Below are 13,008 nucleotides of genomic sequence, written 5' to 3'. Positions count from 1 at the left end.
AAAGGAGTTCTAATGGTATTATGCTGGATTAGTCAATGGCAGCACAAATGGCAGTAAAAATGTAAGAGAATCTGCTTGAAGATGCTTGCAAACTGAACCACGGAATTGGGAAGGGCCTTTCCTGGACCAGGTTCAGTCTCCTCTATCACAATGTAATCTCATAAATGTATCTAATTTTATAACATTTCTTCCCCAGTTGGTATTCCAGCTTATAAAATATGAGATCACAATCTTTTGAACATTAGAAACTTGAAGTTACTCACAGCCAATTTATTTACATTTCTTCTTGTGTCAACCCTATCCATTTGCTTACATAGCTGCTTTTTCCCTCTGACCTTCTCCTAGAGTTTATCTTCCTAATGTATTTATTTATAAGCTTCTTCCTCCAAGACTCTTTCTTTTGTTCAAATAAACAAACAAGCTCACTCATTAGAAGACACTCCACCTAGCTGATCACTCTAGCTCTTTCCCTCCATCTGCTGCAGTTAATTTTTGCATTCTGTTGCGTGCATGAAGGTAATTCTTACAGGTTATAGAAATACTGTATTTACAGACAAAAATCACTAAGAATGACACTTAAACACTTCTCATTCAATAGGGACTCATATGCTGCTCAGTTTTCTACTGAATTAGCTGTAGATCACACATACATTTGTGTTTAGTGCCTTATTCTAATAAAGTAAGTTTACAATACGTTATGGAAGATGGTAGGCTTTTAAAGTGGAAAGCACACACAAATGCTTGGGTAAACATTAAGTAAGGTACCAGCTTCCCTATTAAATATTAAATATATTATAAATACTTTGTAACATGAAAGTAGTTATGAGCATACCATTGACTTGCCATATGTTCACCATCTTTTCTGTAGCTCCAGCCAGGTACTTGCCGCTGATGCTCCAACAGACAAGAGACAAACTCAGGTCACTGGGTGACCCCAGACTTTCTTCAGAATCACCTTCTCTGTAATAGAATAAAATAACACAGTTAAAAAACAGGCATTTCGTTTACAGAGAGCGCAAAACATGGAATTAATGAAATACCAGAGTTAAAAACTGGAGTTCTCCTGCTGTAACTGCAGATTTACATAGTAAGTTTTTCTGCTCGTAGTTCTATATTCTCTTTAAAACCACTTCAAATAACAGAATGAGGTAGTAGTAATTTCCACAGCAAGAAATTTTAAGTTAGGTTTCAATTAGTAAGCCAGGTTTAATTATATTTACCTATTTGTATCTCAAATTTAACATCTTTGGTGAGAGCAAGACTTTAAGGGAAGTCATGAAATGAAACAGAATAGCTTGGACAAAAGAAATGAAGTACAACTTGCTCTCAATTTTAGATTAAACTCTTCCTCCCGTTACAAAGTTGTTATACTGTTCTAGAATTCTATTTTAAAGTTTGCTTTGGCTAACTGTAACAGGACCACTGGCATATTTTGTTGCCCTGAAGGTCATACATGACAGGCAGAGTTTTTAATGATTTTAGTAACAGAAAAATGAAGGCTATAATATTGCCAGGATGCATATTGTAGGCCAAATACTGTATCATCTCTGTATTTTTGAAGACACAGGAGTCATACCTTTGGTGTGCTGTTGCTTAAGCAGGAGACATTTTATTTGTGAATAAAGCAGGTACTGGAATGTTTTAAACTATTAACAACAACATTAACTTAACTAACATAACACATGTTACAATATTAACATACTATATATAATACTGTATCAGGGAACAGTAATCTAGTAGCATTTAAATAATGTTCCTTCAAACTCGGGGAAAATAAAGAGAGAGAATTCCATCAAAAAGAAGGGATAATGTCTTTTCATCTGCTCGTCTCTCAACAACTGAAAAAGAATAATTCTGCCTGTAAAGAACTGGCGCTTACCCAGTGCCACACACATAGAATTGTGTTGTATTTGTATTTAAAATCACTATTGGGACTGTTAGCAAGGAAGCCCATGAAAGTATTGCATACTGAATCACCTGTACAGGAAACACACTTTTCTGCCACACAAATAATAGAAGGTCTCTGTTAAAGGAAGATGCTGCTCTCATTACTATCTTCTGAAGTCAAGTCACATCCTTCCTTGTACTCCTTTTAAGGCAACATCTAACAGCAGCAAGCAAACCAGAACTAAAATTACTGCTAAGAAATCATCATGAAACAACTCTTTAGTTCACTATTGTTTCTTCGTTCTCCCGAGTTAAACTCATCTAAACTGTACAAAAGAGTTAGATTTCAATCTTTTCTTTTTCTTTCATCTTGTTTGGACACATCCAAATGATACAAAAGTACTTCCCCGACACTCTCGTGAAGAAGGATTATGCTCAGTTCCCGAATCCCAGAAGTCATTCTTTTTTCAAGCCTGATTCAAATGACCACACTTGTAATTATCATGTTGTACACTGGAACTGTCCACTGGGACCCACTGAAGGGATACTCACTTTTTTTTTTATAGGACAGTCCCTTACACTTTTTATTTTACCCATTTCTCATTATAGTAATTAATTAAGAATATTTTAAAACAACTTTATACTGACTCTTATCAACTTGATATTGAAGTTGTTTTCAGTTTTAAGCTATTTAATTTACTTTGCATGCCATAAACACAGCAACAGTCCCAGAGGAAAAAAATGAGAGAACGTCAGTGCAGGAGATACTGCACGGTTGGCTCTTTTCATTACCTTGCACAATTACAGCTTAAATTAAGTATCTGACTATTATAAAGAATTAACTTACAGCTTGTTGAGCACACACGTCTGTTGCAATGAATACTGCTTCTTTGTAACGTTCCAAACTCTTATGGTGCCATCATTTCCACTAGTAGCCAAAAGTCCCTTTTTATTGCACCAAACACACGTCATGACCTACAAATACCAGAATAATCATGACAAAACTGGAATTTAAATCTAAAGCTTTGGTATGTTTGTTCATTAATATTAAGCAAACATTAAGTAATGGGACACACTGTAAACAATTAAACAAGACAAAGCCAACCGTATCCTGGGCTTCAAGAAAAGCAGCGTGGCTGGCAAGCTGAGGGAGCTGACTGTCCCCCTCTGCTCTGCTCTGGCAAGACCCCACCTGGCATGCTGTGTTCAGCTCCTGGGCCCCCAACATAAGGCCATGGACCTGTTAGACTGAGTCCAGAGGAGGGGCCCGAAGATGGTCAGAGAGCTGGAGACCCCTCCTGTGGGGACCGGCTGAGAGAGCTGGGGTGGTTCAGCCCGGAGAGGAGAAGGCTCCGGGGAGACATTACAGTGGCCTTTCAGTACTTAAAGGGGGCTTCCAAGAAAGATGGGGACGGGCTTTTTAGAAGGGCCTGCAGCGACAGGACAAGGGGGAATGGTTTTAAACTCAGAGAGGGCAGATTTAGATCAGATATGAGGAAGAAATTCTTCCCCATGAGGGCGGCGAGGCGCTGGCCCAGGCTGCCCAGAGCAGCTGTGGGTGCCCCATCCCTGGCAGTGCCCAAGGCCAGGCTGGACGGGGCTGGGGGCAGCCTGGGCTGGGGGGGGGGATGTCCCTGCCCAGGGCGGGGGTTGGGACTAGATGGTCTTTAAGGCCCTTTCCCACCCAAACCATTCTAGGATTTTTCTGCTTCTACAGTATTGTGCACTGTAATTAAGCATGCTCTGTTGGGGTGCTATACTTTGTTCAGACCCATGCTCCACAGGCCAGTATTGCACAGAATAGGGGACAAAGACTTTAACTACTGTGACAGATCAATTAATGCAAATTAAAATCTAGTCTAAGAAAAGATTGAAGGTGATTATGCTGAATTCATGTACTGTAAGAACACTTTCATGTCCCCTCTAACTGAAGCTTCAAAGCTAAGCGTTTTTCTGCATTAGAGGTACCCTCCAGCAATAGCTCACTTCACCAAAAATTAACTTCTCGTGGGAAATCATTTTGGCCAGTATACTTGTAAAATAATATTTTACTTTTTCTGTATTCTACAAAAGCAAGCATTAGAATTTGTGCAATTCTGGGAGAAATCATGCTTACCCTGTTCTGATGAGCCTCTAGTTTTATGAAGGAACATTTTCGTAAGTCTCCCCCCATATCAGCGAGGGTCTGAGGAACAGTTTGATTATCTCGATCGTGTGCTGCAAGAGTTCTCACCAGCTGCTGAGCAGCCCACTGCCTATGTTGTGAAGATAACCTTGAAGAGAGGCAGCAAGCTGCTAGTGCATTAGCCAGCTCCAGAGGGCCTACAGCAGAAGGATCATAGGAAGGATGGGCATACAAATGGGCAATTAAACCTGCTTAAACAAAACAGTGAGATGATGCCTAGATGAGTACCAAACAGAATTACACAAACGAACACAGAATTAGCCATAATTTCCAGAAAAAGAGAAAAAAGAACATAAGAATGCTGCACTCATATTAACTGCTAGAAAAACTCTTCCGATACAAACAGAAAAACAACTCCCTTTAAAATTTCACCCCAAACCCTAAGAAGAGAATTATGAGCAGCCTTATTCCAACCATATGGAAAACGGCTGGTCAAAAACCAAGTGCTTTCTGAACAGGAAAATGCTTCCTCTGACAGAGCTAAACTGCTGTCACTGCTGTGTCCTCCCCTCCCTTTACCAAGGAACAGCCTGGTGCTGAGGCCGAGCAGCTCCTTCTGGCCCCTGAGCTCCCGCGGCCCAGCTCGCGACGGCCCAGCCAGGGCCTGGTGGCAGTAACCAGCTGTCACTCCCCTTACTTTCATCAGGTTGGAATGTCTTGGCTACATGCCTTTGAAGACACATACATTCATATTTTTTTTTCCAAAGTGGAAAAGATGCCATTATGTAGCGTGACCATATTTCTAAGTAAAATTTGTTTACTAAACTGTTTTGAGAGTATATTTACTTATACATTATTCTAGCAAGTCTCTCAAATACAAACGAGGAATTGAAGATTCAATAATTAACATTTTAAAACAAAGCTGTATCATACCTTTCTTTTCAATTTCTGCTTTATCATAGTTTGGCCTGAGTTTGGCCCCTTTGTCTGCCAACAATGCTACAAGCGCCTGAGTAACCACAAAATTTGGAGATGTAACAAGTTTGTTTTCTTCCGCAATTCCTCTTAAAAAACTCGGCAAAAATTTTCGTTGAATTGGATCATCAACTGTTGTCAAGTTTACACCAGTTGCTGCAGAAATCAAATTCTAAAAATAAATAATTAAGGACAATAAGTAACCAGAACAAACAGAAAAGTCAATTTTGGAAAATATTTTCAGTTGAACAAATCACGCAGTGTTTTCAGTATTTTCAAGGGGGTTTTTTTGGAAATCCTCAGCTCCCAACCACTTTTATTTTCATGTACAATACGGAATTTATGTCTTCCGCCCTGGGGAAGACCTAGACTTAATGGAAACAACTATTCAGATCCAGAGATATTTTTTTTTTTTAAAAAAAAGCATCAAGTAACCAAGAATACCAGTAAGAACTATGGAGCTTATAGAAGACCTTTTTTATGCACCTGGTGGTACCATAAAAAGGAATAACCACAATAAAATCTATCATCCCATCCAACACTCCTATTTCTCCACAATTATATTTCAATCTCAGAAGAACAGAAGAGTTTAATTACTCTGATTGCTTAGAAGTTTCCTGATAAATATGAAATCCTGCTGCATGTCCACAGCTGTAATCATCTCTTTCTAAATATAATCTGTGCTCCACACAGAATTGACTCAATTAGAAAAGCCAAAACTTTAAGAGAACACTCTGTCAATACAAAAAGCACATCTATTTTTTCCACTTGAAGAGTACTCAGAAAAAAAAAAAAAAAAGTAGTTGCTCGATTTTTTACCAACAATAAAACATACTCTTGTGCAAAGCCCTAAACAAGAACTCTAAGGAGATCCTCAAACTGAGGCCAGTCTGATCACAGCTCAGAAGATAAGAGCACAAATTACCAGTATATTAAAAAAGGATTGTTGCATCTCATGTGTAAGTCTTTTAATATAAATATTTATGTTGAAGTAACAGTCCTACCTGTGTACATAACTGTACCAGCAGCTTTGCAGCACTAGGAGTGTTTGATGCCAAACAGCCCACTGCTGTACTCAGATAGGCAAGGCAAGATATAGGCTTGCTTGTTTTGCTGTGTATTCCTCTAGATCGCTCTGTTGAACTTGACACAGTGGATGGACTTGTGGAGAGGCCTGCTCTCCCTGCTGCAGCGAGGCACATTAATCGAACCAAAGTTCTGATATCTGTTAATCCCAAGGATTCAAGACCAGCTGCCAGGCTACAACTGGAACCACTGCCAAAACCAAACATAAATACTCCTGGTTTTATGAGTACATTTTGAAAGAAAGGTAAGTTTGGATAAAACTATTACCAAAACATGAGTAAACACTGCCTGTTTGATTAGCTGGACATCGTTACTATGCAGGGACAAGGGGAGGAAAGAAAATGAAGCTGTAGCCCCCTCCACTCCTTTTCTTTTAAGCTGAAGACAAAAACACATAATAGACTTGCCCTAGCAAAAATCCATGAGTTTACGTGGAATCACTCCAAACAAAGTTACATGGATAATTCATGTTTAGAGTTACGCTATGACAATATGCACATGTACATGCCAGACCTCTGTGACGTCTTCATAGTCACATAGGTATCTTGTACAAGGCCAGTTTCTAAATCCTCATATCCCATTAACCCCTGCACTTCACCTTCTTTCTTCCAATCCTTACATCTAATACTTCCCTTGCACAAAAACTCACTGACAAACACAGCATCTTTACTTTCTGAACGGCTGACACTGCTGGAATCCACTTTCCATATAAGATGTAGAAGTTTCAAGATCGGGCTCAAAAGAACAAAATCAACAGAACTTTTTCTCTTAATAGTATGATACGAGTACGTAAAATTAGAATTGCTTTCCCAAATAGCTTAAAACTGCATCCCTATTGAACATAACTTGGTAACTGGCTCCAAATGAAAATGTTCAAGTGTTGCCAAGGATGCCACAAACCTGACAGACAGAAGTGAGAGTGCTCTCATAACCATAGTTCTTGCAAGAAGGACTTGGGCGGCAGCAGTCACTCTTCTCAGAGCCATAACACGGTCATGTGGATTTACTAGGGCAGCTGCTTGTTCTCCTAAGGTTATCCTGCCAGAAGAACTTTTTTCTATAGAGCCGTGACAGCCTTAGGAATAATGATAATTTGCATTAGTATTTAAAGAAAAGCAAAATATTATCATATAGTAATAAGCCCAGAAGCAAATTTGGCCTAAGTTTGAACATTACTCATTCGTTCTTCAACATTTCACACATACAGAACTATGGTGATAATGACTGCGAGGAAAATACACTCCTGAAATACACTCCGTTATTTAATTATTATTTTCAGCCTGATGACCACAACTTGATGATACTCAAGTTAATGTTAATTCCTCTGCTTCCCTCTTCCATTAGAGGGGCCTACAAACTTAAGTAATGATCTGGCATTTCAATAGGCTGGTCAGTAAATCCCAGCTTAAATCCAGGAATCCATCTCTGAGTTCTGCACAACATGCTACTGGCATTCATTGTAGGACCACAGTCACAGGTTTTTTAGTAAATAAAAGCTTTATACCTTCCGCCAATAAAAGTGCCTCACACTCCTCTCTCTAACTCCCCTATAATAAAAGGACAATTTAGAACCTGTCGTCACTTGCTTGTGGTGGGAGGCAGGAAAGACTGTCAAAACGTTTCTGCACTGCCCCTACAAAACCACACCAAAGGGGAGGCACTTGTTCTCTGAATGAAACCCAATTCAAATGTACCTATTTGCATCAATGTTTCTTCCATGCTGTTGGTGGCTGTCACCATTGCAACTGAAGCCCCCAGAGGGTCGCTGTCAGGGAACTGTACAGGTTCAGGCACAATACGCCGATCATTTAACCCAAGAGGTCCAGCCAGTAATTCAAACTCCTCTTCTCCTGTCAGCTTTTCATCTTCATCTACATCTAACATGTCCCAGTCTTCTGGAGTTGCAGAAATGTAATTAGACTTGGTTACAAAAGCTAAAATATCAAGTAATTTCAGTTAATAAAAAAAAAAAAAAACAATACAGGGTATAAAACGTGGATTAAACCATCTTCTGATGTTGACATAGACGCAACATAATGAATCAGAAAACCAAAATCCTGCTCTTGCCCCATCCATTAAACTTGATCTTAATTTCTACTGCAGAGAAGTTTCATGGAAGATTCTCTAAAGTATCAAACTAGCTTTTTTTAAAAACACAGAACTGAGAGGTCATCACACCTAGCACAAGACAACTCCAAAACCTGTAACACAGTGAAAAGCGTAGACGTATGGTTGTGCTTTAAAGCATGGTAATGGGTGCATATGCCAAAGGGCTGAAAGGTAAAGACAGATACTAGACATTTCTGGTCTTCATATTTTATCAAAGAATATGCATGAGTTCTTGAGTTATAATAGTACACCCAGGCTTTTGCTTTTCCTTCCTGGGGGGGGGGAAGGGCAGGGGGAAAGGAAAAAAAGAAAAATCACTGTAATTGCAACTCAGTTAGGTATTTTATTCACTTCCCAACCACTTAGACAGAGGACAACTTATATTTACTGATCCCTCCCACTCTATCTCACTCCCCATACAGTAGAACCTGAACAAGTTTTATTTACTGGAAGATGGACTGGCTGTTAAATTCTGGAGCACTCATTTAGTCTTAAGTAGACAAATGTGACAAATCATACGATTGCCATCACATAAGCTACAGAAAGGCCCAGAATCAAAGAATCGTGTGGCAAAGGCTTTCCACAGTCACTAGAAATAGTTTAATGTGAAAGCCATCCTCAGGAGACATTCTTAGATAGCACAAAGGCAGAACAAGTAAGAATAAGCCTAACGGCAGATTTTTAACACTCTAACTTAAGGTAATTCTCCTACATTACTCTGAAGAAATGTATTGCAACATAAGGCTTTGTATGTGCAGTTCTGCATATAACATGCACCCACAATACCTTATCATCCAAAGTCAGGTATTCGCCATTTCAGCTACTTAGATGAAAGACACAGGAAAAAGTGCCACTGATTTTTTTTCCCATTTGAACTAAAAAAAATATTAAAATTCAACAACTAGTCTGAAGAAGATTTTAAAGTATACCTTCATGCACAGTTTCATAATGGGTTTATTTGCATGGAGGTACTTTACAGAAAAATAAAACATTGTACAAGTGCAAAATATTTAATATCTTCAGCAACTTACAAACATACCTTCATAAACACTGTCCTGTTTACCTATTAAATCAGGAGCCTGGCCTTTGTACCTGCATGAAAAAGCAACAAAGAAAATAACCAAATGGCTCTAATATTTTACATATATACATAATAATTTTAAACTTTACTATTAAGTTACTTTATTGTTAGGTCAATATAGATACAATTTCTGGAAATGGCTAGTAATAGAGAAATAAAAGGCCTTCTAAAGTGTCTGTGGAGGGAGGAAGCATTTTGCAGTACTAATGTGAGAAAGGTCCATAAAAAATACTGGAATTGTCAGCCAGAATTGAGAAAGGAAGTTTTAAAAAGTCAACAAGATTTGGCAACATCCCCAAAAGTAATTCCTTGGATTTCATTTAAAAAATAGCAATATCAAGATAACCTTTTTCCTAAATATGACTTTGTTGAATACAGAGAATTATTTTAATCCTCAGTTGAAATAAAGACAATTTCTGAAGAAATCAAAATTCCTAGCAATCAAATTCTTAAAATGCTAATGCTAGTAAGCATTTTTAAGATGTCTCCTTTCTTTACGCAGAGTATTTCTGTACCTTTCAGAAGTTGATGTTTTAGATTTACTTTTCAGGGCTAGGTATTTCTCTCTGCAGATGCCGCACAACAAATAGTAAGGATTTCCACTTCCACATTCACCACCAAACCAGCCATCTACGTAGGAGCCATTGCTTCGATAGCCCTGGCGATTTGCACTGCGACCACAGCCTGGGTGGTTTCTTTTCATGTGTTGATTGAAGCTGACAACGCTGGATTCACATAGTTCACAAACCACTACTTCTTCTCTGTCTTCGGATTCACAAACATGCTGCATAGTAAGATTTTCATGTTATTTTTACAGAATAAATATATTCATATTAGATACAAAATATGTCAATATTCTTAAGTGGATGTTCCTGCCCATTTCTGTTACAAAGAGTGATATTTCAGTGGTTACCTTGCACAAAAGCAAAGCAGAAATAGGCAATTTATGCCATAATGAAGAGCAGGTCATGTCAGAACAGGAAAAACGTTTTGAAGTAAAGTTTCAGAGGATGAGATTTTCCTATTTCATTTCAGATCTGACTCAAAATTCCTGACTTATAACTTTTCACATATAACTCTGCTAGTTCACATTCCTTGTTATCTAAGTTAGCTGGTTCTCCTCAGAACTTGACTAAGACTAGACTCAACACAGGAAAAATAATCCTTTTTTTTTCAGGTCATCGGACTTCACATTTACTGAGCAACAATAACTATAATTTGTGTCAATAAACTCCAAGGTTTTGTCTGGATATAAAGTTCAATTTTTCCAGAATTACACTTCTGTCCTAAGTCAGTAATTTCATTGCGATGTTCCAGTGAAACAAGCTCTCTGAAAAGCTCAATATGCACACCGAAACGTGCTTCCATATTGGTCAGGTAACATCATAATTAGACGACACAAGCTTAGTCTTGTAAGTTGCTTGTCTAATTTGACATGGATAACACAAAAATTAACAAGCTGCTCTTAATATATTTCCTCTTCACCTCAAACATATTTTTAGTGGGCCACACAACAACTGAGTCAGGACTGTCACCATATCCTTCCCAGAGAATGAAATACATTACTGAATTAAGAAAAAATGATTTAAGTGCAAATTATGTTGCTACAGATCAGATATTATTGGTGGTGGTTTTATTTTAAACAGAATAAACATTTCCCACTGTGTGTGTTACCTCACACAGCTAAGCAACCTGGACCACCTACTTGATTTGTGAGTGATATCATCAAAACAACAACTATATTAGTTCTGTTCTCATCTTTCAGAGGAGGGAGGAAAATATCTATGTACATAGGGAAGTCCAAAGCAAGAACCACAAGAAAGCACTATTTTTAATCTAAAAGTGAAGCTACAGAACATAAGAGGATTTTAAGCATTGCTGGTATTTAGTAAGGTATTTTCAAACAGGCTATAAGCATATATGCATGTTACTTTAGATTTAAAAATACAAAGATGCCAAAAGCAGTAAGTTAAAGCAGCCCCCGCTGCAGTCACACACACCCAGGTAGGCCAATCCAATACCTCTGGGATCCACATTCCCAGAATATCATTATCACTAGCCAGGTCTTGCCCAAACATAGCTTCCATTGCTTCATCATCAAGGTCAATTTCTAACTCCTCATCCAAGTTGAAGTCATAAAGCGCCCCTGGATCTTGCTGCAAAGATATCCCTTCTCTTCGACTCTGATTCCGGTGGGCCTGTACAGAGCGGTATAAGCCCGCTCAAGTGAAAAAGAAAGAAAAAAGAAAAAAGAAAAAAAGAAAAAAAGAAAAAAAAAGAAAAAAGGAAAAAAGGAAAAATAAAGCAGTTTATTTTGCATGTAATAAAGATGACTGTACTTTCAACTTCCTTTTGCTTTGTTTTTAACCTTCCACCAAACATAAATCTACTTATTACCACATAAAACACTTAAAGTTAAATATGCACTGATACACATATGAAAAAGAGTTTTGTAACTTTTGTGGTAAATACCAGTCCCCCTCCTCTTCATTTACTTGATAAGCAGAGACCTTGGAAATCTTTCAGTATACTTACCAGCACGTGCTAGCAACGTTCGGGCAGCTAAATCAAATTTGTGTCTTCTCGTTACAGCAGACCGACTTCTAGAAGGAGGTCCGCTCGCAGAAGCTGCGTTATCCACATGATCCATATTATCAGGGCTGCAAGAATTTGTAATTTACATGCAAATCAAACTAAGGTTTAAACAGCCACATACAGTAAAGTAAGGAAAAATACTGAGATCATGTTTACTGGTATTTTTTTTCCTTTCTTTCACAAAAAGAAAAAAAGGACATTTGGAATTTCAGGATTTTCAGTTCCACTGCAGCACATACTTACTGTCTTTTTGACTGTGAGATTTACCTCAAACTAACCAGATGCAGCAATGTCAACACCTATTTGATACTCATTTTATGCTGTCAGTGTTAACTACTGCTTGATTTGGGTTTCTTCTTTTTAAAATAAATAAAATCAACATTTCTGTTGTTGCTGCTTCAGTCATTCCCCCTTTTGCCCAAAATGTTTTCCAAAACATGAATTTAAAGTTACCTAGTAACACCTGTTACTTAGTTTATTTCTCCCAACCAAAATCTGTGAGGTCTCAGTGGATCTACACTTTACCTGAGGCAAAGTAACAGGAAACTTAAAAATGGTATCTCAGTATCAAGGAATCTCAACAAAAATGTTCTCAAAATACATCTCGTAATTGTCATCCTCCCTATCAAAAAAACAGCTGGTATGATTCCTAATAGGTGTCGCTTAAAAATATAACCACTACTTTCAGGATTAAAAACAAAAGAAAAGAAAACCCACCACCTTTCCTCCTCATTTAATAGATAGTTCAGATCTTAGGCTGTGAAGGTGACTGAGCATGCAAACTTCAATTCAGTGTCATCCTCTCTGGACAAACCAAGAATTAATTTAAAAAAAAATGCAGAAAAATAACTGTTCATGAAAACACTGAAGGAAAAAAAAATATCCAAGTAATGAAATTTTGCTTTATTGCTAAGGTCTTTTAGGTAAAATGAAAAGCTATATGCTCTCATTTTTTTCAATCCTCCTTCCTTTTTTTTTTTTTGAGGGAAGGGTGCTGAGTTACATTCTTCCCTGGTTCTGTGCACAAACAGCACTGGAAAACTAATGCACTGTGTACACTTAATTTAATTGCATCCTTGCTTTTACTCATGTTGTAACAAAATTCAAAAGTGGCATTACAATGTAATGTTCTGTCAGCAACAGCGAAGTT

The 13,008-nt window shown here is 37.9% G+C and overlaps 1 protein-coding gene across 1 annotated transcript in view; it reads right to left on the bottom strand.

The window, feature by feature from the left end:
* HERC1 (HECT and RLD domain containing E3 ubiquitin protein ligase family member 1) overlaps positions 1 to 13,008 on the bottom strand; it is a 112,377-nt gene that overhangs the window by 19,841 nt on the left and 79,528 nt on the right. Inside the window, 11 exon segments of the mRNA XM_080396356.1 lie at positions 833 to 960; positions 2,735 to 2,862; positions 4,004 to 4,209; positions 4,946 to 5,159; positions 5,992 to 6,262; positions 6,974 to 7,148; positions 7,768 to 7,968; positions 9,222 to 9,274; positions 9,779 to 10,047; positions 11,264 to 11,484; positions 11,799 to 11,923. Of these exon segments, the coding sequence (XP_080252482.1) occupies positions 833 to 960; positions 2,735 to 2,862; positions 4,004 to 4,209; positions 4,946 to 5,159; positions 5,992 to 6,262; positions 6,974 to 7,148; positions 7,768 to 7,968; positions 9,222 to 9,274; positions 9,779 to 10,047; positions 11,264 to 11,484; positions 11,799 to 11,923 (1,991 nt within the window).

This window comes from Falco punctatus (genome assembly GCF_963210335.1).
Source record: "Falco punctatus genome assembly, chromosome: 7".
Lineage (NCBI taxonomy): Eukaryota > Metazoa > Chordata > Aves > Falconiformes > Falconidae > Falco > Falco punctatus.
The sequence above is the reverse complement of the archived record's forward strand: the minus strand, read 5'-3'. Positions and strand labels throughout refer to the sequence as shown.